Source organism: Chelmon rostratus, chromosome 8 (assembly GCF_017976325.1).
Source record: "Chelmon rostratus isolate fCheRos1 chromosome 8, fCheRos1.pri, whole genome shotgun sequence".
NCBI lineage: Eukaryota > Metazoa > Chordata > Actinopteri > Chaetodontiformes > Chaetodontidae > Chelmon > Chelmon rostratus.
Window position 1 is genome coordinate 9,878,103 of NC_055665.1, and position 25,822 is coordinate 9,903,924.

At 40.5% G+C, this 25,822-nt stretch overlaps 2 protein-coding genes across 7 annotated transcripts; both read left to right on the forward strand.

Moving 5' to 3' along the window:
• Positions 1–2,743: 2,743 nt before the first annotated feature.
• Positions 2,744–7,660, forward strand: LOC121610271 (carcinoembryonic antigen-related cell adhesion molecule 6-like). The gene is made up of 6 exons (XM_041942289.1): positions 2,744–2,751; positions 4,606–4,697; positions 4,813–5,127; positions 6,647–6,922; positions 7,200–7,448; positions 7,587–7,660. Exons 1-6 carry the CDS (start codon positions 2,744–2,746, stop codon positions 7,658–7,660), a joined length of 1,014 nt encoding a protein of 337 aa, XP_041798223.1.
• A 3,228-nt stretch (positions 7,661–10,888) lies between these two features.
• On the forward strand, positions 10,889–24,352 carry LOC121610117 (nectin-1-like). 6 transcript variants are annotated; one of them, XM_041942063.1, is made up of 7 exons: positions 10,889–10,948; positions 11,472–11,574; positions 12,895–13,236; positions 13,553–13,655; positions 14,177–14,211; positions 14,325–14,374; positions 14,521–16,338. In XM_041942063.1, the coding sequence occupies exons 1-7, from the start codon at positions 10,919–10,921 to the stop codon at positions 14,656–14,658; spliced, it is 801 nt and encodes a 266-aa protein (XP_041797997.1). In that variant the 5' UTR covers positions 10,889–10,918; the 3' UTR covers positions 14,659–16,338. The 6 variants fall into 6 exon arrangements, 5 of the variants coding, with proteins under 5 accessions (XP_041797997.1, XP_041798001.1, XP_041798000.1 ...); XR_006007028.1 differs by lacking the exons at positions 10,889–10,948; positions 12,895–13,236; positions 13,553–13,655; ... (1 more) ...; positions 14,325–14,374; positions 14,521–16,338 and adding exons at positions 10,959–11,326; positions 20,553–20,894; positions 21,388–21,495; ... (1 more) ...; positions 21,903–21,988; positions 23,583–24,352; XM_041942066.1 differs by lacking the exon at positions 10,889–10,948 and adding an exon at positions 10,959–11,326 and having other exon boundaries at positions 11,452–11,574.
• The last annotated feature ends 1,470 nt before the right edge of the window (positions 24,353–25,822 follow it).

Genomic DNA, 25,822 nt, shown 5'->3' on the forward strand with positions numbered 1-25,822 from the left:
TTGTCTTTGTTGCTGGGGACATTTCGTTGTCCAGCCACATTAAGGGATTGCCCCTTTAGTCTATGACTGTTAGGAATTCCTGAGCAGCCGCTCATCTATCGAGAAATAAACACCGCTCAATTTGAGCCATTTACCAATCACAATGGAGTATTTTCGAGTGCTGTCTTCTAAATATATATAGGTATATATTAAAAGTATATGTATTATATATATATACAACCCATCACTTATTGGACACGTTACACAGGTAAAATGCATATTTTCACGTTAAAGCTTTTTTTTAATTTATTTTGGACTTGCAACATGCAGCTTTTCTCAAGCTACTACTCTTTCACTGGTGACCATACGGTTTTATGCCTTCTCCCCCATTTGGCCCAAAAAATATGAATTTGAAGCTGTCTCCATCACAAGAACATGATGAGGAGGGGTCAAACATTAAGCTGATCTGCTCAGCTGACTCCAGACCCTCTGCCCTGTTCCACCGGTCTCTGGACCTTCTGTCTGATCCTGTACAAGAGCTCAGACTGAAGAGTGTCCACATGGGTTTTCTTTGAGTTTTAGTTTTCATATTGTGTCTGTACTTAGTATATTGACTATGTGCCACAAACAAAAACTAAAGTCCGTTCAGTTGGAGCTTCACTGTATTTTCTTTAGTAGCTCTGTTTCCCTGTTGTTGTTCATATTGGCTCATAATCGACACCTTGCTTTTGCCAAACAATGACTGACAATATTTGGAGCTGTAGTGTTGATTAAAACAATAAATCCTCTTTCTTTCATTAGTCACCGCTTCCTCCTGCAGAATAAATAAAATGAGGGAACACACTCATAAGAAGCCTTCTGTAATTTCCAAGATCAACGGTGTCAAAGAAAAACAGCAGTGTTTTTGTTTTTTAATGTATTTATTCATCCCAACCAGTTTCTGCCTCCTTCATGTTGCTGCTCACTGTGCTGCGTTTGATGTTAGAAGCGGCTGCATTGCAGCTTTCATTTGACCTTTTGAAAATGTTTGATGGTTGTGCAAAGAACTGCTTTCAAACGAATAGTTGTGTGGACAGAACATCTCACAAAAGCTGCAAATAACTGAAATAAAAATAGTTTAAAGTAAATATTAAAAATATCAATTAAACATCAACCTGATGATTCAACAGTGGGCTTTTTCACAAAGTTGTTTTTTCCATTGGTGTCAGCAAAGCTTCGCCTTATTTAATTTTCCAAGGCCAAAGTGTCATAATGTGAGCTGTACACAAGAAGCCAAAGAATTCCCACCGAACTCAACGGGACTTTGTTTGAAGTAAAAGTTGATCAGACATGGCAGCCTCACTCAACAGAGTTTAATGATGGCAGATTCCCTATGGGGATCATGAAATTTTTATTTCATTGAATTTAATTCACTAATCTTATCTTTGAAGCTCATATAGCCGCCATTGGTGAGAACAGATGCTTTTACTGGTCCTCCGCTATATGTTTGACTTTTCTCGTTCTACGAGCACTGTAAACAAAGCGATGACCTGGCTCTCAGCGGCGAGTCATGTTAATTCTATTTATATAGCCAAATAACACAAATCACAAATTTCAAGAGGTTTTACAATTTACACCTTGCACAATATATGACTCTATAATCTCTACAATAACCTAGATTAATCCTAATTCATGGTGATCTTGTGTGATCTTGTAGGAGGATAAAGCACATCATGGTGTACTTGTTATTGCATGTCAGTACCACTGAGTCTGCATCTGTTTTTACCTTCATACCAAGTGATAAAGTTCTCAAGCAGCAAATGTTAAACAGCAAAAACACGATTAAAAAACTAACAATAACCACTGAAAATAATCTCAGCGTAAGAGGGTTCTTGTTGGTGAGGTGATATAATTAAGTAAATGTATTTTTAGAATTTTATGAGATGCAAAACGGCGGCTTTCTCAGCTGCAAAATATTAACTCATTAGCAACAGGCGAGGCTCTGCAGTAGCTACACTCTGTAGAGGTCACGGGTTGACTTAGCTGAAAGATCAAAAATGTTGAGACGATTTAAACACCTTTTATCAAAATCAAACACATAATACAGCCCACGTTCTCTCCTAAATGTTAATTTGCTTCTTGTAGAATCTCAAGGTTAAGCTTTTGTCTTCACCAAACAGGACGAACATACAAACTTCCTTTTGGTGTCAGAAATGTGCTGGAGCCCATTTAATGAAGAAAACTCTTTAGAACCTCTTATGTCATTGCAAACAGAAGGAGAACGTTGTCAGTCAGCACTTTGTTTCTGGGACATTACATGAAATGTGTGTGTGTGTGTGTGTGTGTGTGAAATGAATAGTCAGTCAGTTGATTGACAAAAAACACATTTTGATGATTCATAGTAGTAGAAAAATGTGTAACAGTCTGTAGTTTCATCTTAAATATGATATTTGCTGCTTTTCACATTTCACACTGTAGTAAGCTGAACATCTTTGGGTTTTGGACTTTTGTCAGACAGAGCAAGATATCTGGGACCTCAGTTTTTGGTGGGAATTTTTAGAGACTAAATAATTAATTGCAACCCTAGTATGTTTATTGTAAAACAGACTTAGAAACTAAGTAAGTTCAACAGACTCTAACACCGGGTTCTGACAGAAAAAGCAAGAGACATATGTCAGATCCAGACGAGGGTTGGAGTGGTTGGTTTTCCCCTTCAGTCTCACAGGGAGAGCAGGGCAAGGCACAAACGAGGGTGGCTGACCGGGATTACTTGAGCACAAAATACATGAGCAGGTGAGTTTACTGAGCACAAGCAGATACGAGACAGACTGAGGTACTGGGCACATGAAGGTCTTGCTGTTACCACACTGGTAGGCAGTTCAACGAATACTGGTTGTGTATCCGGGGTTTTATACTGTCTGGCCATGTGGTCCTGATTGTGTGATTGCGCACAAGTGCATTCAATCAGAGGACAGGTTGGTCCGACCTGCCAGCCCCGCCCTGGAGTGATGTCACTCACTAGGCAAACAAGGGAGAGACAGACAAGAGACACAAGGAGGGGAAAAAACACAGGATTACAAAAGAGAGAGAAGGAGGAAGGACTGCAGATCTCCACAACATGGATATATTGAAAAAAGGGGTTTGGTTTGAATGTAAATGCTGTCTATTAAACGATGGTCTCCCGTTTACATTACCACTGACTACATACTCTGACATATTTACAGACTTGGAATAGCCAAAGAATCCATTCAGAGCTCATAAAACCTTACAGAGATGTAGCATGACTCCATATGTTAAAATGCACTTTGTATCACATAAACTTTGGTTTCTGTATTAAACTATAAGTATCATCTCAGCTAATCTGATCGTTGTGCCACAGTATTTGGACGGACTGTGATTCATTTTGGTGGTTTGAAAAACAGGAAGAACAGAGGCACGACATGATATATCACTACAGTTTTTTCCAATTTAAAATTCAGTCTGTCTGCAGACATTGAAGCCAGAGGCCTGTTTGCCAAGCTGTCTGAAGGAGGTTAAGTGTCTCCTGGAGGTCTTTGATCCTCCTTCTGGAGGAATGCTATGGGTCACTGCTGCTTCCCAAACACGATCCTGTAAGAGACCCAAAACCACTTACTGAAGCGCTCATAAAACTGATGCACAGCACGTCTCCACCACCATGACTCAGACTCTTTACAATATTGCCTAATACATTTATATTCACGGCTGGTCTGTTGCTAAGTTACTTTATAAATGGATTAATGTTAAGACCTTATTCAACTCATTTTAGGACAAAGATATGTTTCTTAATCAATGCATAACTAATTAATGCTTGTTTTTAATGTAATTAATGTAATTCAGACCAGTGCACAGCCTGACGACAGTCAAAATAATGTGTTTTCATGCCTGTTTTTATTAATTCTGGTTTGGTAGAAAGTGTCAATACATAAATGCAGAGTTTGGATCATTTATAGATTAAGAAGTTGTTCATTCTAATCATCTTAATTAGAGTTAATGTTCATTATTGATGGTTGATTAAATGTTCAGTAATTACATGACCTTACACATAAAAATGATGCAGCTTTCTTTTTCTTATTATTAATTTTCTTTTTTTTATTAAGTGGGAAATAATATTAAGATGAGGACTGGCTGTGAGATTAAGAATTGCTTTATCGATGAGGTGTCTGGCAGAATGAGATCTCCAGCAAAATCATTATTTAACATTTTTTATTTCAGTGGCTTTCTGTTTTATTGTTAAAGGATTATGTTCTATTGCACTTTTTAGGGGCAAGATCATGTGAAAGCTGGATGAGAGAGGTGATACGTGTTGAGCTGTTGACTGTTGATGCTTTGTCTTTTGATTCCAACTTTTTCTGACTTGAGATGAAGAATTGTTCCTGAAATACTGCCGACCACTGTTTGTCTGATCAAAGGATGTTTCTATAAGAACACACTGGTCCAACAGAGTCCATCAACCTGGTTAACTCCTGACTGAACATATACCCACAGGCATTTTGGTGTATGTACACAGTAGCATCGTAAACAGTATTTGTGCTTTACGTGGCTGGGCCGGGGGGCTGGAGTTGGGCAGTGGGTGTGGGACGATAAAAGAGCAGGAGCACCCGTCACTCTTCCTGTTTTTGATTTCAGAGAGGACTGTGATTTCAGAGAGGACTGTCACATAAGTCATTATTCACACAAGATGCTCAGGACTGCTGCTTGTTTGGTGCTTGTTTTCTCAGGTAGATTCAATTCAAATGCCCTAAATCATCGATTTTGTTGCTTTGATAGCATAGATTTGTCATTTGACTAAACATTAACGCCACACTGGACTCACATTATTTTCTATTTCATAAGGTATGTGTGAGGGGATCTTACCTCCTGGACCCCTTAGCGGAGCTGTGGCAGGCACGGTGAAGTTCACCACCACCCTCAGACCTCCAGAGAAGCCATTTATGTCAGTCAGCTGGAGCTTCAAAGGGGTGAACATCATCACCTCCAGCAGCATCAACATCACAGACCCAGGACATACCAATAGGATCTCATTAGACAGAGCCACGGGGTCCCTGGAGCTCAGGAACCTGGTGCCAGAGGACAGCGGGGAGTACACTGTCACCATTGTACCAGACGGAGAGCCGCAGAAACAGGGGAAGACCTTTCTGAATGTGTATGGTGGGTTTTATGTTCTAATGATGCGTTGATATTAATTCCTATTCTGACACTATTTTAGAACGGAAATCTTTGTTTGAATGAATATCTCTTGATACTGCAGAAAATCCTATTTGTTACCTGTGATGGACACTATATAATAATGCAATATATAATTAAATCCAGTACAGTAATCCTGCAGTAACTGCTACATTTTCCAGGCTGACATTGCATTACATCAATTTGAAATCTTTGAGAAAGTTCTTTGAGGCCACAGGTCGTGGTTTAGTTGTATTGTTGCTGTTGGTTAGTACGCTCTAGTGTTAGCTTCTACTTGATTCATTCATTCCTTTTACCTGCATGAACACAAACATTCTTACTATGATTCAAGGACTCATAGGATTTATTTGTATAATATGTGTAGTGAAATGCTGGGTAGCCACTCTTAAGATTAATGTGGAAAAAAAGAAGTATATAGATTATTAAAATAGTAAATCAGGACTGAATAAAATTGTGTTGTGCCATTGTGGAATTATAACATTGCGAAAGATTTGCTAGAATACAGTGGCATGCAAAGGTCTGGGTACCCCTGGTCAAAATATACTATGTATTTATTTCCAAACAACATAAAGTTAAAAAAAAAACTCCACATTTGTTTTATATTTTAATCAAGATAAGTTTTTATTTCCGTCTTTTACAGCTTCAAAATAGCAAAAAAGGAAAACAAAAGTCTGGCCACCCTGCATGGCCATTGCTTATTAACACCCCTATTGGCAAGTATCACAGCTTGTAAAGGCTTTTTGTAGCCAGCTAAGAGTCTTTCAGTTTTTATTTGGAGTGTTTTTGCCCATTCGTCCTGCGAAAGGCTTCTAGTTCTGTGAGATTCTTGGGCCGTCTTGCATGCACTCTTCCATGAAGGTCATATTTGTGCAGGTGTTGCAGCACAGTAGAACAATGCACCACCATTAAAGAGTCTGGTAAATCTTCCTCAAGGTGTTTTGCAGTCAAATGGAGGGTTTGATTTGCCTTTCTAGCAATCCTGTGAGCTCTCTCATAAAGTTTTCTTCAAGACTTCAGCCTGACCTCCACCATTCTTGTTAACTTCTTAATTTTTTTTTTATTATTCACTTTATTGATCCCAAACTGGGAAATTCTTCTCTGCATTTCACCCATCACTGTTTTTGAAACACACACATGCACATGCAACATGCAGTGAAACACACAGGAGCAGTGGGCTGCCGCATCAGGTGCCTGGGGAGCATATAGGGGGGTTAGGTGCCTTGCTCAAGGGCAGATCAGCAAGCTGATACTCCACCACACAAATTTTTCTGCCAGTCCGGTTTGGAATCTAACCAGCGACCCTCCGATCACAAGCCGCTTCTCCAACCTCTAGGCCACGGCTGCCCCCATTACATTATGATGATAAATTTTAAGAGTTTTCGGCAGGTGCTTAGTAAAGCCCATGGCTGCTGATTGTTGGGACAAGGCATCAATTTCTTTCTGTCAACATTCTCACTGACTGACACTCTTTATGTTTGACCAGAGCTGGTGACCGAAGCCGTCATCCGCAGCCCCGAAGCCGTCTTGATCGAAGATAAAAGCTCCACCAACCTCAGCTGCGAGGCCTCCGGCTCCATCAGCACCAGAGTGTGGATGAAGGATGGTCGGCCTCTCCGCCCGAGCGCCAGGGTCAGCTTCTCCGTGGGCAACAGGACCGTGTTCATAGAGCCTGTTCACAGCTCCAGCCAAGGCACCTACCAGTGCCGAGTCAGCAACCCAGTCAGCACCATGACTGCGACCCATAATCTCATAGTCAACTGTGAGTACCGCTCACTGTGGGCCTCTGGTCAGGATTTATAGCAATGAAGACGCTGGACGCTCATTTCAAAATGAAATCTGAATGTATTTGTTGAAATCTTCAGTTAAGGTCTATAGTAGTGGCTTGCAGCTCTGTGTTGCTGCCTTTATGCCATCTTGTTATTACGGACTGGCACATTTACAGAAATGTTGATTAATGTGTTGTTATAGATAGATTAAAAAAAATAATTCTTTGTCATTATTAAAAGCATTTATGGATATGTCTCTTCGCTATGCAGTTGGACCACATAACATATCAATCACTGGACCGTCAGCAGCAGCACCTGGCCGTAGAGTGACGCTGCAGTGCACAGCAGACTCCGTCCCACCGGCAAACTTCAGCTGGATGTTCAACGGCAATGAGACACGTGTTAATGACTCCATGTATATTATAGAGCGGTTGGAGGCAGAAAGCATTGGGAATTACACCTGCACTGCCAGAAATATGGTGACCATGTTGGAAAACTCTACAGTTCTAAATCTGAGAGGTGAGATTTCACTTTTTCACGTGAGGTTGGTGGGTGATGCATCAAGTTATTAGCCAACAGGAACATATGTGGTTTTCTTCCCTGTAGTTTCACAGCATTTCATTGGATTATAATTGTCCTCTTTTTTCCCTCATGAAGCATCCTGCAATGCTCCCTGCTGGTCGTTTATAGCGCTGCTGATCAGTGCGCTGACTCTGAGAGGGTTGATTTAAGAGGAAGTGGCAGGTGAGAATGATAATTCATGATATATGAAATGATACTGTGTATCATTCCTGAGACAAAGTGGAAACTCTCACATTGGAAAACCATCATCATTTATTTTTTGCATTTCTTGGGTATTATTCTTGCGTGTATGTAGATGTTTAAGATGTTTAATAACTAAATTCAGTAACAGGACCACGCCCCTAATCACATTCTACTTCCTACGTCTCTGCATCCCTCAACCCAAACCCCCTTTCTTTCTATTCTCTCCTCCCTCGTCTCTCATCAGTATACAGGAACCACCAGGGCTTAACCAGAACCAAGGACATGAGAAGAGACGGTTCTGTTTGTGTATTTAAAATTGTGTGTGATAACATGCATATGTCATTTATATTTTTATATCAAACTGTATAAATGCATATGTGAATCTTATTCTGCTCAAAATTATCTATATATAAACATAACTTGCTCAATAATATGTGACAACCTTCCAGGAGAAATGATGCAGCAAAGCTCAAGTCTTGTTTGTGCCAAATATTATTCCTGTTTACAACATGAAATGAATTCAGACATTTAAATTAAATGATCTACAGCCCTGCAATTCTGCAAGAAGTTCTTTACCTGAGTGATTAAGGTTTATATTGACCACCAGTGGCTGAAAAAGGAAAAAAGGTCTTCTGCAAGATTCCTCTATCCAAAAATGTCCTTAAATTACAGATGTTTTATCATCATAATTTACTTTAAATATCAAAAGTAAAAATACTGATGCAGGAACACGTAACCTGTCAGTATAACATTATTTTATATTACATCATTGCTCTGGACAAGTGTGTAAGCAGCATGATGATCATTTGCTTTGTGTGTAAAATCTTAATCTGCAAAGTGACCAGCAACTGTAGCTGTAAGACAAATGTATTGGAGCAAAATACACGTTACTATAAAAAAGGACATTCACTTGTAACAGTGCACAGTGAATGTACTTGTTATATTCCACCACTGTTGACCACCACACTCAGAACAGCAAAGAATCATTTCAATGAGTGAATTTGACTTTTCAAGGTTTGCCTATTGTAACATCCAGTGGAGCAACAATATGTCTGAAGACAGAATCAGTCTGATCAGATCTTTGTGGGTTCCTGAGCTAAATAAGCTAAATATGACTGAGAGTACAACAACGTGCAGCATGCTAACATGAATGTAAACCCAGCTTTTCAGTTGTTATGATTGTACATTTAGTACATGTTCTGTGCTTTTACTTGGAGGAATGTAACTCAGGATGCAGCGCCTGTTGCAGCTGTATTCCTGTCCTGCCCTGTAGAGCAGTGATTCACATGCAGGCGAGAAGCTGAGTTCGACCAGCTGAAACAGACAAAGCTTCACATACCCGACCTGATTTCCCTGCCGAACACCTGGGGCTAATTCAGCCAGGGACTTTGATAGGTGGAGATAATTACACATCACTTTTCTGAGCTTCCTTCAGGAGGCCTGAGGCAAGGTCACTGGTGCGAGGCTTTAAGATTAATGCACTGTTCAGCTTTATGCCACTTTGTTTCTTCTCGCTGTTATCTTCCAGCATCTGGGCTGAAACTGTAGAGCGAGGAGAGCTGCACCTGACAGACTGAGAGACTGAGAAAAAGTGAAGGTGTAAAAGTTGCAACCACTGTCTACTTTAGTCTTAGGATTCTGTGTCCTCTAACGCAACCTTTAGACCATCATGTGACAATAAAACCCTAAAACTAATGAGGGCATTTCATAATAAGAAGCACCTCTGAAGGACGTGGTGGCCCGTAGCACTTATTCACTGGCATTTATAATCCTGTGATGAATTCTAATTACATTACACAGAAATAAAGGGGACATTAGACAATACAGACATTGCAGATCAGTCACAATTAGCAAATAGGCAGTGCATTAATACTGATAATCATAGCTGATTATAAGTGAGGAACATCTGATGTACAAATAAAAAAAAGTCCTGTGTGTGTGCCAAAGAGGTTCATGCCGTCCCTTTAGTTGTGGTGTTGGATGTTTTCCGTCTATTTCATCACCATTTACCAATGAGTTTTTCACCACGACATAAGGTATTTGTTGTAAGGTGTAAACAAGATTTACAGCTAAAGCAGGAAAAGTTTCTTACAACTTATGTTTTTCGTCCTCACACTTACAATGACATCTTTAGTCATACCTATAAATTCAATGGGTCCTTGTCAAAGGTTTGGTGCAAATTGGAAAATTATGATGAGAAAGTGATTTGGATGTTGCAATAACAAGGTTTCTCTTTGATAATGATGCTCTCTGTCGGAACGTACCTGCCATTCTTCAAACTATGCCACAGTTCACGGCCGCCTCTTTTCTTCTCTTGGAAACTTTTGACTTCATATCAATTTGATTTTCATAGCTTACCTGTTAAAACTTGCAAGCTTTTTTTTGTTGTTGTTCTTTTTTTGTTTTTTTTGTTTTTGAACTCTCATTTAATTTCACTCTCAAAACTACCTGTTTTCCCCTCTTTTAACTCTCACACACAGAGATTCTCACATTTATGAAGATGTTGATATGAAGAGACAAGCAATTGCTCTTCCAACACAAAATATCCATGAGTCACCATGAGTGGTAGACCACAATTCACAATTTTCAGAACTGTGCAAATTTATAGAATATAAGATAAGCTATCAAAAGTGTTGCACGTAACAGGACATCAAATCAAACACTATCACACTCTGTTAGATTAGTTTTGACTCACATCCTGTATCTACCTTCACATCCAGGAAATCTCTTCACCGCCACCGTAAGTCATGTTTGTGTGTTTTAATTCGCTGTCACACATACACATGAGAACAAAATATGCACTTCTCACACTTCAAAGTACTATAAAAATGCATTTTGCTGTGGTCCTTACACACAATTACTTGTAATGCACCACACAAATCTGAGAATTTTCAACGAGCCAAAAACAATGCAAAGCTTCTGACACTGACAGATCTAAACACACAAACCATAACTCGGTCTTGCTTATATAGGCATGGCTTTGCTCCAGCAGTAAACTAAAAGAGAAGAGTCGGGGTGTTGGATCAGGCTTGTGTTTCTCTGGGTGTCGTTATCATCCTTTGACCACCTGAGGTCACTGCTCTCCTGGTGGGCGCTCCGTGGGGGGAGTCCCGCAGACTGCTGCCCGCTGACTTGGAGAAACGATCGGCCTTTTAAGCGCTTTGATCTAGTTTTTATTCCTGGTGAAAGTGCTGACGGATGGAAAAAGACTTCCTGCCTCAGCCATGTGCCTGTCACGCTCTTCTCTTTCTTGGGTAAGTTGTGTTGATCACTAAAAACTAATGAGGCAGGTTTGCACACACTTAAGTCAGATCGTATCTAATTTGAAGCTGCTGAATCCACAGGGAGTGGTTGAGATATTATGGGCTGTACACCTTCCAGTACTGTTCGGTTGTTGTTTATTTTAGTCTGTAAGAGCCAGCTCATTTTTGAGACGGGTTTGCAGCGTTGTGCTGCAGCAGATGTCTATCAGCCGGTGTTGGGGATGGCCATGTTCAGACAATGTTCCTCTTCGCAAATGCTCATTTCTCTGGTTGTCACGCTTCAGCAAGCTTCTCGAGATTTTTTCTGCTGCTCTCTCAGTGTTTTTGACCGAAGCATCAGCTGCTGAGCGTCAGCGGATCTGCCTCTGCGTAAGTTGTCTTGAAAGTTGATGTCCAGCTGTTGTCATCGCCCCAGAGGTTGTCACTTGTTTTGCTATTTTAACTTCAATGTGGCTCACCCTGCAATATTGTCATATGAGCTTCCTAAATCGCAGGCTCATTCATTGTCACGCAGCTGGGCTGTTGTGTTGTCCACCGCCTCTACCTGCGCACGATGAAAACTCGCATCGCATCACCTGTGGTGCTGCTGAAGCTGATGCACATCACATTAGTCCCAGGTAAGACCGAATGTTTTTGTTGTGCTAGCGCTTCATTTGTACTAGCGATGGATCAGCACAGGAGGAATTGATGCATGAATTCAGGCAGGCCTGCAGGGCCATGAGACCAGAGGCTTTGGGGAGGATGAGGTAATAAGCGCCACTAGAATTTGATAAATCTGGTGTGATTTATTTAAAAAAAAAAACAAAAAAACAAAAAAAACGATCATGCACTAATTAATAACACTGAAGAGTACAAATGAAAATAAAACGAGGAGAGGCAAACTACATTTTGCATTAACAGAGGTCCAGTGATTATTATAAGGAACATTCTGCAGGCCTATAGCTGATATGCTGCTGCTCATGAGCCTGAGGCGCTGCAGATTTATGCGAATTGACACTGTTGTTACACAGAGTGCAGTTCATTGCTGCGATGGTGCAGAAGAGCTTTTTGAGGATGGGAATGGGACAGTGGTAGAAGATGAGCAATTTCCTGCCCTGTCACAACAACAACAACAACAACAACAACAACTGTCATGAGCGGTGAAGGACAGAAACACGGCAAAACGTATTAAACTTAAAACTTAGTGAGAGTCGTTGCACAATATGATGTGATGAGCGATGGGTCATAGCTTTCAACCTCGGCAAGACTTTTCTCAAGGTAAACTAACAGGCACAGCTATACAAATCATCTCTAAAGCATCCTTTAACTACAGCTCCGTGGAAGCCAGCGGTCACTCACTTCACCAGCAACCATCAATGGTGGATGCTCATTTATGGCCTGTGTGCGGCTCTCAAGGATGCTCATGCTCACATAAAACATTAAAAAAAGGTTCCCATCTTGTTCCCTTGTACCTACATGTGCTGTACTGGTACACCGCTTTACACTGTTTTTCTTTTTTTTCCAAAAGCTGATCACAGTGCATGTTTATGTAGGTTATTGCATGTACAGTATATCACACGTGGAAGCTAGCTGATATAACTTTTAAATGACTTCACATGTTTTGAGACTCAGGTCTGAAACTTCCCCTTTATCGCAACATATTTTAGAGCCCAGTTCTATGACAGTACACAGCTTCTCTATTATGGTAAATATTCAGTGGTGTGAAAAGATAAGCTTGTCTGTTACGTGCTTTTGAGCCATGCTGTGTGTCTGCATCTAGAGTTCATCAAAGTGGCATATCTCCTGCCATCATATCACTTTATTTTTTCAGCAGTTATCGAGGTACCAAGAGTGTAGTTTTATGAAGTATCATAAAAGAATTAAGCCAACATGACTTTTTCATATTTCCATCTTTCTGTCTGCAACAATATTGGCTTTCTTTTTCTCTTTTTTTCTAGGTCTTCAGGCACAAAGAATCAAAGTCGAGCCTGAAGTGACTGGATACGTCGGGCATGATGTCACCCTGCCATGCCAACTCATCCCAGGGCCAAACCACAGCATAATCACTCAGGTTCAGTGGGAGCTCAAGCAACTGAATAGAGAGAAAATCATCATTCTTGTTTCTAATGAGCAATTAGGAGTCAGTACTCATGAAACGTTTCTAAAGGATCGAGTGAACATAACGGGACAATCTTTGATAATTAGAAGTGTGGAAATGACAGATGCAGGGCAGTACACCTGCAGCATTGCTACCTTTCCTGCGGGTTCATTCGAAGGAACCACCAACTTTGTCGTTCAAGGTGAGTAAGAAAAGCATTTTCACACGCAGTGGACACGTTAACATGAAGCATATAGACAATCTTCAAAATCAGCAGTTTGAATCCAGCATTTTGTTTCGGTTTTTTGACTTAAGGTTTTTAATCCTACTGTGCATCACTTGTCCATTAAGTGAGATCAGCTGATGCAACCTTAAAAAAAAAATATTGTGTTGTGTTACCTTCCATCCCTCTCAATGTTGCCATTTATGCCCTGGTGACAAGTGAACTGGGACTGTATAAACACCATTAACTTGATAATCACACACAGGGTTAATCACAGTCATGTTTCCTCTCCCAGAACAGATGCCGTCATCATCAGGGGTGCTTTCTGCCATAGTGATTGCTGTCTTGTTGCTGTTCGTGATCATGGCAGCCATAGTGTACCTCATCTTCATCAGAAGGTGTGTGAGTGTGTGTGTGAGATGTGTTTGCGCAGGAGGGCAAAAGCTGTAGAAAAGAAAGCTCTTTCCATAACCAACATATCATGAATGCATCAGCATTAACCATCCATTTACTAACCTATATAATGTCCCCTAACCTTTTCTAATTTTTCATTTGCACAAGGCATGATGGGATATCACCTCATATATTTCCTATTTGATTTTTTTTCAATAATCTTTGGAATTTCTGTGTTATACTACACATTTTTTCATCTCTTCATTCTCATTTATTCATTCTCATTCATTCTCAGGATTTAAACATACACATATCTTCAAAATAGCAGCTGGACTCTCTCCCTTCACATGTTTTGAGTATTTACTGGTAATAAGTTGAAATCAAGGATAAGTTTATTTTATATTTAGTCAATTCGAACCACTTAAATGTGCATTTTGTTTTTGGGTATACTTTTATTTAAGAAAGTAATTTATACTAAAAGGTTTTCAGGTTTACTAACCGCAGCACTTTTGATTCCTTCACTCAGACCTGGTTCCTCGGTCAGGCACCGTGTCTCCATTGGTGAGAACAAAAGAGCAAGTTCCTTGTCATTCTATTTCCAAACAGCACAGGAATCATTTATATCTTTTGTGGTTTGTGTCAGTTTCTGTTACGAAAATTTGTCTGTCTTTCAGACACGAGTGGGACGAGTGTGGCCAGGCCATCAGTTCTTGTGAGACAGGAGGTGAGCTCAGAGCTGGTGTGAAGCGAGTCTTTCGAATGCAGATTGAGTTTATTTGCGCTGTTGTTGTTGTGTGTTTCAGCAAAGCAATATAATGATACACCTGAGCAGCAAGGTCTCCACCTTAACACTCTCTGTCACACTGACAGGATGTGGTCTACTCTGATGTCAAGCCCAAGTCGTCCAGAAATGCTACACCTTCGTCTAGTGACAGACACACTGAGGCCACGGGTGCTGATGACGTCACGTACTCCGAGGTTGTACTTTTGCGTCGGCAGCCGGAATGAGATGAAATGTACACTCGAGTAATGTTAAAGTTACTTTCTTGCACTTGCTGAGGAAAGAAAAAAGTTGTAATGTATGTAATTTTGGTATCGTTTATTGAAACATGCATATCCGGACAGCTGTCAATAAATCAGCTGCTCCTAAAATATAACTTAATTGTTGTGGCTGCTCCAGGCCTTCTATTCAGCCACTCATATAGGGTGCTTTCATGGGCCCATGCCAAGCTAAGCTATGATGACATGTATGTTTCCACTACATCCTCACAGCAGCTGATACAGTACAGTATAAATAAAAGGCAATATGTTTATCGCAGAGTTAGTGGAGCTTTCATTAACCATGGTATTCTCCAGGTAAGTCAGAGGATCACCAGCATTACCATCTCTAAAGCCACGCAGCGACCATGGCTCCAAACAGGTCCGCACAACAAACACATGAGCATATATTACAGAAATTACAGGGGGGGCACTGAGCTGTTTTCTGCTCATCAGCGCACCTCCAACGCATCATCAAGCGTCACGGCTGCTCCCAGCTAAGCTTGTTGCAACGATCTACCCCACTACACCTGCTGCAGGAGATTTCAATCACGCAATGACAACCGTTTTCATTCATGGACGAGAAAGGCAAAAATACTGTCTGGTTCCCAAGGTGTCACGTGACCTGCACTTCCGAGGGTGGCCATAACACTAAAGTCCCCACACAGACGTGCTGTCCTTTTGTCCTTTGGTTGTGAAATGAGGAAGACATAAAAGGAAAGTTACTCAACAAATAGGGAACTAGCGCAGCAATGCAACGCTAGTGTTGCGTGTTAATAATGGCGAGAGCTGATGGTGTTTAGGGACTTTAAATGTGACACCAATCTTCCTCATTTTCATCAGTAAAATGAAGCCACTATATTCCCATCTTATTGTGAGTCAACTTAATTGGACATCATAAAGTTTTGAGACTACGACGTGCACTTCTTGCTTTAACTCAGTTACCATAGTGAGCGTTTGCATGTTAGGCTCAAATGTTAATGAGTGAGAGAGGAAGGCCGGGGTTGTTGCGGTTGTACTCTTTCAAATTCTTACTTCTTCTTTCATAATTCTGCCTGTTTCTTCACACTTACCTGCGGCAGCATTGAACCACTAACAAGAATTGCATAGTACGATACAATAGTAGTGATTTTTTTACTCAACCCTGCAGTCTGTCTGCTTTGGGACTGTTGTGCAGATCCAGATGTTGCAGTTTGAGCAGGCTATATGTAAAAAGGTGAGAAAATATGGTTTGCATAGCTGCTGCTGTGATGCATACCATCACTGAAAACTACCAGCAGTCGCTATCTGTGACCTGCTGACAGCAGTTTCCTGGCAGTGTGATTTTGTTGGTGTGAGATTATGTCTGTTTGTTGTGTGCAGACAGAACATAAGCAGTTTTTTTGTTGTGTGAGAATTCAAACTTCAGGGCTCATATTTAATTGTTGTTCCATTTAGTTTATATTCAACGTCAGTGTTTGACTGTTGGTTACAATCAATATATGCATTTGATATATTTCAGTCCTGTCGCTTGTTTATCAAATCATGCAGACAGGCAGATAGACCAAACCAGCAGTGCACAGTTCTGCAAACTGTCCCTACATTTGCTCTTGTCATGATGACTTTGTTGCTCTTGTGGCTTAATAAAGTTTTACATTTTGACAGACCTTACCAAGGCCGTTGTTTCTCATTTTTCATTTGTGCTCTAGAGTTCTGCCACAGCAGGAAATAGATAAGAAAGATAAGCTAAATGTCGGCTGAAGGGAGTGCATCGTGAAAGTCTTTCCATAGCAGTGCACGGTATTACTCAGACTGAGAAGAAAAAAGATGCAGCAAATTCTTTGCTCAGGAAGCAAAGATGCGGGTCATTTTCAACAGTAGTACTGTTGAAATCAGCTGTTTCATGTGTAGTACTGTTGAAATTGAGCCACACGTAAGCTATGTCATATAGAAATCAAACTCAAGGACAGACAATAAGCAAGCTTGGACATTGCGGAAGGGATGATTTGCAAAATGATAGTTTTTTGCCTTAAAAAAGGATGTTTAGTAGCTCAAAATACACAGCCTGATCATTTGGGGTCACTTTGCGTCTGTTTGTAGCCCCCGTGCATGTACCCATTAGACTTGTTCAGTAATCCATCCATGACACTAATATGTAAGACAACTACTTATCACCTTCTGAATGTAGTGGGGGCTCACAGATGTCATTTAATGCTTTATGCTGTTATGTAAGTGTGTGTGTTTGTCTCAGTGGGTCAGTTGTCTATCAGGTGCGGTGTTGATTGGCTGGGCTGGAATACAAATCCTTTATAAATATTATCTGAAGTCTCCTGTTCATGATAACTTGATCACATGTGAATGATGTGATCTTTGTATAAAAGAACTGAAAATTAGAGGTTTTGATCCATCACTTTCTGGCACAGTGTGTTTAAATTCTCTGCTATAGTGAATGTGCTCTGAAAGTGTTAGAAAACGTACCGCACAAGCACGATGATGATTTAGATTGCAAGGTTTACCCAAGTTGTGGAAACCCTTTGCAAACTTTTCCCTTTGAGTTAATCCTAAATTGACTGTGCACAGATCTGAACCCTCAGACTGTGCATTTTTACAAGGAAATGAACTCCCATCCATAATTGAGGGTAAAGGAAACGCCACCCTGATACAGGCCAGATAGCTGAAAGCATTTGGGGAATAAAACACGGTTTATTTTGAAGAGTTGTGTGACTTGTTTAATTTTGTTGAAGATGGATTCAAGCTCACTGGTCTGCACCTTGCTGACAGTATAGTTACATTGCCTCCAACAACAAAATGATAGATAAACAAAACATTAAAAGGAACAATTTGAATGGATTTGCTAGTAAAACAAAACAACATTAACAATCTCAGTTAATGTAAACATGCATATTCACGTTATTGCAGACATTTCCACCAGAGCTCAAAGTTCCGTTTTCTTTTCTTCCCCCTTTTGTCTCAACCTCTACATCCCTCACATACTGCAGTTAGTACAGTTTTTAGCTGCCAGAAGTTCACTGGAATCGTTTTGTTCCATTTGTGCTCTAGTATTCATTATACCATGGCCACTGAGAGTTCTCAGTTCTGATTGGTTGGAAGTTGTGGATTAACTTTGAGTAACCAGATACTGTATGATGCACATGTTTGATTGCAGTATTAAACTGTAGGTTTAAACTTCCAACTCAGATACTCAGATCTTAAGTAAAGTACAAGAACCTTAAAACTGTACCTAAGTGCTTCAAACCACTTTGTAAAGACAGTAACAGTGAGGTTCAGCTAAACTGCCTGGTGTGCGGGTTATCACCAGTAACAATCAAAAAACAGGATGAATAGCTTCTCAGTGAGAACCAGTTTGATTTAATGTGTGTGATATCTGCATAAATCTGTAGGCCTACATCCAAATTAAGGAACGATTGGAGGAAGACTTAAATAGAGGACCTATATAAGGCTGGCCGCGGTGAAGACGGTAGCATGTGCCTGAGGCACAGATGGAGGGGAAAGGAGGGAGGGCTGGAGAGGAAATGTGACCAATCCCACACAGAAAGAAATAAATAGCTGGTTTCAAAACTTCGTCAGGGTTTTAAAAGTCCGAGCGCAGCCTCTTCCATGTTTACTCCAGCAACATAAATGACAGATATTCTGAGACCCAGGAACACGGCTGTATTTACAAGGGCTCTTTATTGTGATGTTTAGCTAATTAGAACAGAAAAGCAAGGTCAAAATTAGCAGAATGTGTAAATTAACAACCAATATTTTTAAATGTTGGTTTTTGTTGCAGCACCAAAACCACTGAAACCATTTATGAATTATCAATTCTATTTTTATAGTTGAAGTAGTGTTTAACATAGCTGCATATCACTGTCAAATATACATTGAAGCAGGATATATACAGCCCACTGGATATAGACATGTAATCTGTATGTGCATAGGCCCACACTGGCTCAGCCTATAACCATCTACTCCATGTATTGATTTATATTTGCATTGTTTGCAATTTACAGAAAGACTTGTAGAGGCATGTAGATATTGCTTTTTGTTCATCATTGCTTTTGATTTTTTAATAGGCCTGTATGTGCATATAGGTCAATGCTTATCTTTGCCTACCTTTGTCCAGCTTTATGCGTACATTGGCAACAACTTCAAAACGGAGTCAAACTCCTTGTATGTGCACACAAACTTGCCAACTAAAGCTGATCCTGATTCATCCCACGCAGGTCACTCATCGGCCGACAACTCGACAGGTGTTTTCCCTTTCTTTTATTCAACTAAACAAGAGTGCGTCCCTGCACATTATCATCATTTGTCCACATGAGGCCACTGTGCTTCTGGGGGTTCCTGGGCCTGACTGTGACAGGGAGGAAGAAACCACAGGAAGTCATGACACGTGAATTACAGTTCGAAGATAAGTCAACTGAGAAAACACAGCAGGACCATTGCATTGCAGCATATCTTGTCATTTTCGCTGACCTCCTGTAGACACAGTGTGCACAATGAAAATCTGCAGCAGATCAACTCTTGTGTTTATGTGGTTCATTTACGTCACGATCCAAGGTAAGACAAAGGATTTTCAATTTTGGCTATGTATGAAATGCTGACTGTAATTCTATTCAAATCATTGGTGAAAGACGTATCCTTCACTTCTTCTCTTACAACTGTAGTAACACCACATTGTAAAAAACACAATTATCATTATTAAATAAATTATCTAAACCTTTCTTTATTAGAAGCAGCAAAATCTGCATTACAAATGAAAGCAGGCCTACTCATTAGAGAACAACATGGCCCCTTTCATAGTGTTATCATTGGATTATTACTTTTAAATCATGCTTTTTACCTAAGTTTTCATTCAATTACTAATTACATATAATGGGGCATATAATATATTCTAAAGTTTTAGCTGGCGGAGGGGGAGAAAATTTGAATTATACAGTATATACAGTTGTTTCATTTAATCTGTAAGAATGCATCACAGTTTGTGAGTTCCTCATATGTTCCATATGTCAGTTAATTTAAACACAAGATACTTGTGCTCAAAAAGAGGATTCATTCTCAGTGAAGATTGATCAAATTGTAATCTTCAGAGTCACTCAACTGTCAGATAAATGTAGTGGAGTAAAAACTATGATATTTCTCTCTGAAATGTAGCAAAACAAGTTTAAGTTTATTTACTTTATTGATCCCAAGACTGGGAAATTCTTCTCTGCTTTTAACCCATCTCTGTTGAAACACACACACGCAACATGCAACATGCAGTGAAACACACACAGGAGCAGTGGGCAGCAATCAAACGCCCGGGGAGCATATTGGGGGGGTTAGGTGCCTTGCTCAAAGGCACATCAGCCAACTAATGGAGGGGGAGGGAATACTCCACCACACCCAAATTTTTCTGCCAGTCTGGTGGGGAATCTAACCGGCGACCTTCGAACCCAGAATTGTACTTAAGTGGGCTACAGTTTTTGAATAGTAACTTTCCATCACTGATTAAGACCAATTTGTGTGGTGACTGGAGGGATAATAGCCTATAATACTCATAATAAAGACAGTCAATGAGTCACTTTTGCTTTTGGTTGGAGAATCATAAAAGAATTAAACCAACATGATTTTTTTCATATTTCCATCTTTCTGTCTGCGATTGTCGTGAATTTGCATCATACCGCTTTAATCCACATTGCAGCCGAATCACGCATGCATTCCTCTAATGCCGGTTTGTGCACATTCAACACACACCTAGGAACCTTTTACAAGCACTGGTTTCTTGCCGGACCGGTCAAAGTGAAAACTACATCCGTTGTGTTGTTGTTGCAGTATGTAGTTTCCATTTCCATCTTTCTGTCTGCAACAATATCAGCTTTCTTTTTCTCTTTTTTTTCCAGGTCTTGAGGCACAAAGAGTCAAAGTCGAGCCTGAAGTGACTGGATATGTCGGGCATGATGTCACCCTGCCATGCCAACTCATCCCAGGGCCAAACCACAACATAATCACTCAGGTTCAGTGGGAGCTCAAGCAACTAAATGGAGAGAAAAGATTCATTCTTGTTTCTAATGAGCTACTTGGAGTCAGTACTTATGAAACGTTTCTAAAGGATAGACTGAACATAATGGGACAATCTTTGATAATTAGAAGTGTGGAAACGAGAGATGCAGGGCTGTACACCTGCAGCATTGCTACCTTTCCTGCGGGTTCATTCGAAGGAACCACCAACTTTGTCGTTCAAGGTGAGAATCAAATATTTTAAGTCATATCAGCTTCAACATACACGGAATATTACATGGAATTAAAATGAGCTTCACATGATCGGTGATCAAAGCAGGGTTTGGTTTAATGGCAGGCAGGAAAGAGTTGGTGCAGGTCATTGGCTAAAGGCTGGTAGAACAACAAGGACAAAGGGCTACACAATTAGATATGAAGCTACAACTAGCTGAGACTCACTGTTTCTCCATTTCCAGTTTTTATGCTAAACTAAGCTAACATGACATCACATGTGAGTGGCATCAGTTTTCCCATTTAACTCTTGGCAAGAAAGTGAAATGTTTCTATGATGCCCTCTTGGAAATGTAATTTCACTGAGACATTTATCTGGTTAAATGAAGTTGTTTTGTTTTTTTTATGAATTTCACAAAATTTCAAACTATTCCTTTAATGTAACATCAGCGAAAGAGAGACTCTGACGGAGTTTGAAGTTGATCATGGTTGTGTTTCTTTTTTCAGATCATCAACAGATGCTGATGTTACCGAGGGTGATCGCTGCTGGAGTATTCGTGCTCATAGTTGTGACCATGTTTGCCACAACTTACTTCATCATCACCAGAATCAGACGTGTGTGTCTCATTGTGTTGTTTTATGTAGCAGTATATGCTCTGAGCTTTTGAAAAGGAAACTCCTTCCGTGACCAAGAGGGTCGTGACGCGAGATATTACGACTATGTCAGCCATTATTGTAATGTAACGAGGAGCTGTGATTCATACAAAGTGTACTGTTAAATCTCAATGAACTGGAAGAAAATTCACTTCTGAATACAGATGCAAATTTTTTTTATTTATAACTGTGTTTTCTTCACCCAGATCGATGTGAGGCTTTGGTCATGCAGCGTGTCGGCACTGGTGAGAAAAAAATAGCCAGTTCCTCCTTTCTCTATTTCTAAACAGGAACATATTTATTTATTTATACATCTTGGTGTTTGGTTGGGTTTCAATTCCCTTGACAAATGGTCTTCTGTCTTTCAGATACAGTCAGTCCAGCGATAAGTGACTGAATTGGTTTGGGGCTACATACTTCAATATAATGAAGGAACATGTCACCCGGTGCAACAGTAAGGCTCACTGACAACAATGGATCAATGTTGGTTTTGCTCTTTTCGTGGGGTTTGTTGACAAAAAGAAAAATGTAGAATATAATCCAAAACCAGTTTGTAGCTTCTCCAGGCCCTCAGTTCGTGCTCTCGTGAATCTCACCCTACCTCGGTCTCACCAGCCAGTCGTGCTGTTTTTCTGTAGGTGGCGCTTCTACCTGCTGCTCATGTCATGCACACAGTTCTGATGAACAAAAACTTTGGATGCAATGAATAATACATGGGAAATCCAAACACGGTGGCTATTCATTCTGATGAAAACTGCTCACCCAGCACACAAGCTGAAAAAAGCTTCTCTTCTTCCTGCAGAGGGAGGCCAGAATGGTGAAGAATAGCAAAAAAAAAAAAAAAAATGTCATTCCCACTGTGGCATATAAATATATTCTGTAATTGTCATCATTCTAAAATTATTGGCAATGCTAGCACTTTAGCTGTGTTAATTTGTTGGTTCTTTGATTCAGACTGAAAATCTAAAATATTATTGGATGGGTTGCCATGAAATTTTGTAAAGATGCTCATGGTCCCCAGACGATGAATCCTACAGACTTTGATGACTCCCTGACTTTTACTCTAGCGCCACCGTGAGGTTGACATTTGTGGATTTGAGTGAAATTTTCCCTGAAATCTGGTTAATGACAGTGGTAATGACAATCCCATCAGCCTCAACTGTACTTCAATGCTAATTAGCAATTGCTAGCATGCTAACATGTTAAAGTATGATGATGAGCCTTGTAAACATTACCTGCATGTTAGCATTGTTTTTATGAGCATGTTGCTTTTCTGACATTAGCATTTAGCTCAAAGCACCACTTTGCCTGAGTGCAGCTTCACAGAGGCAGCAGCATGGCTGACGTTAGTTTTGTCTGAATGTGTGCTACAAGCAGGAAATTTGCTACTTACAGCCCTTTCTGTTTGACAAAAAGTCTATATGAGTCCCAGGGTGTTAGGCAACTTTCAATTTTGACTCTGACAGTTTCATCTAAATCCCTGCACAAACAAATGCTGTTCCTGAGGGCTTGACAGATGCCTCATCTTGTTGTAATCAGCCAAAAATACAAAGCTATGTGAAACAGTACCAGAGCAGCACAGCCCAGTGTGTTGCTCAGTTCTGTGATATAGACAACATAAATGCATGCAGTAAGAGCTAGCGCACAACATTTCTCCAAACCATCAAAGAGGAACAAAGAAAAGAAAAAAATTAAAGTTACACAACCAAAAGGAAAATGTGTGAAACAATGATCATCTACTTGTGTGGGGAAATTACATTCTGCTCCATGGCTATGATGTATTGATGTGTACCCACCTTATTACAGTTGGTTGGCAGTGTTTGAATTTGAGCCTTATTTAGGGTTAAAGGTTTTGTGAATCAGAGAGTTGCTGTGGTTGTACTCCTTCAAACTGTTAATTCCTATTTTTTAAGTCTGCCCCTTTCTTCAAGCTTACCTACATCAGCTTTAAACCAAAAAACAAGACTTTCATATTATGGCACAGTACTGTACTGCATGTATTCCAAAGACACAGATTGTGGTAATATTTGCTTTTTCTTATTGTGCAGGACAGACTCGTGTATGCAGATGTTGCAGTCTGAGTATGCTTAATTATACCAAAGATGACAAAATATCTCTTCAAAGTTGCTAGAGCTCCACAAGGTTGTGTCCTCTCCCTTTACGTGTTCTCCCCAAAGACTGCACCTCCAGCCATCCCTCCATCAAGCTGGTCCTACCGAGGTCCTGTGCCTCAAACACCCAGTTCAACATCCCCCATCCATAATGCAGCTGTGAAGGTGGTGGAGTCACCACCAAGCGTCCTCACCTCCTCCATCACTGTGAGGTACCCCGCATCCTCTGCCCACACCAAACACACCGGAGGGCATCATGCAAACAGCCAGGCGGCTCACAGGCCAGGATCGAGTGCCTGTTAGTGTTCTGCAGGATGCCAGAGCCACACAACAAGCCGGGACCCATCACAGCCAGCTCACTGCCTCTTCAGAACGCTTCCATCTGGCTGCAGGTTCGGCTTCATCAGCACCAGGACCACAAGACACCTGAACAGTTTTTTCCCTAAAGCCATCACTCTCCTCAACAACCAATCTCAACTCCCTCCCCCATCCTTTGCCGCTGTATATAATTCTTGTTTTTAACTTTCCTTTTCTTTTTAACTTAATCTTAAATATGAACAGTTTCCTGACGGTGTCATTTTGTGGGTGCGAGATGCTGCTACACTATGTTTCCAGAACGTGTGAAAAAAATTGCTGTGTAAAAATATCCTGAAATGCTCAGATTTTAATTGCTTTTGTTTATTTTGTATTAAAATTTACTGACAAGAGTGCTCAGTTCTGTAAACTGTCTCTTCATTTGCTAAACAACAGAACTAACTTTTTCTTTGTTACATTTTTGTGGTTTTAACAGACTCTAAATGCCAAAACTCAGAGTAGACAGGAGACAAGAGTAAGTAAAACAGCTTAATGAATGTTCAGCAAGTAAATCAGCCAGGAGTCCAATGGTGAACTGAGTTCACTAATACTGAGTCCAGAGAGCGACTGGTCTGGGTGCTCAGGGAGGGAGAGACAGACGAGGTCCGAAGAGTGTTTGGATGATCCAAGATTCAACAGGGGAGAGCAGATTGGAGCAGGTGAGCTTGGTACACCTGGGCACAGACATAAACAGAACGTCAGGTAAACTGATGACAAACAGGCAGCAAACTCACAGAGCAACTGGTCACATAAAGAGGTCTGTCATTACCACACTGGTAGGCAGACACATACTGGATGTATCCTGGTGCTTATATACTGTGTAGTCAGGTGGGTCTTGATTGATTCATTGAGCACACCTGTGCTCAATCAGAGCAAAGTCTGGGATCACCTGCAGTGATGCCACTCAACTACACAGACAGGGAGAGACAGACAAGAGACAAGAGGAGGGGGAAACACAGGAGCACAAAGCAGAAAAGGAGCGGAGACTGCAGATCTCCACATCGTTAGTGGCTATTGTTGCTTAATAAAGTTCTACATTTTCACAGACCTTAACAAACGCGTGGTTTCTCCTTCCTCTTATGTACTGTAGAGTTCTCATGAAATGGATGATAAAGACAAGACAAATGCTGGGATTGAGGGATATTTTCTTGCAGAACAAAATACAAATACATTTTGCCGATGCTACTTTTATTTAAGTAGTAGTCTGAATGCAGGACTTGAGCACTTTCACATTGTTGTAGAGGCACTTCCTCCATCTGTGGCACGATGACAGCGTTTCCATGTCAGTAAATCATATCGATCAGACGTGAGAGGAAAAAAATGCGGCAAACCTTCCGCTCAAAAAGCAGACACGCTTCACTGTGTGACTGTTTGAATATTTTTTTATTCCAAAAGAAGTTTGTGTCTATAGGTTTGAACAACAGGGCGATCTCTCTGAAGAACATCACTGCACCTTCGCCCCAGCACCTCCCATCCCACACCCCTCACCCACAATCACACTATAGAACCTCTTGCTCTTCAATAGGAATAATAACAACAATTTAATCATAATATTCATCATCAGTTTTAATAATCCATTTAGCACTAGTATAGAAATATGAAAAAATACCAAAGAAAAGAACATAAAAGTAAACAAAAAGGCTTGCCTATTGGAGTGACCGTCCAGACACCCCATCTGATTTGTTTTGTGACCCTCCCTTCCCTTTCATATTAATACAAACAATATTTTGGCTTTTTAGGGTTTGTACCCTCCTCTTGCCTCTCCTCAATAATGCTTTGCAGCGAATAAATGCTTTCAGCTGATGGTTTAAAGCTGCTGATAG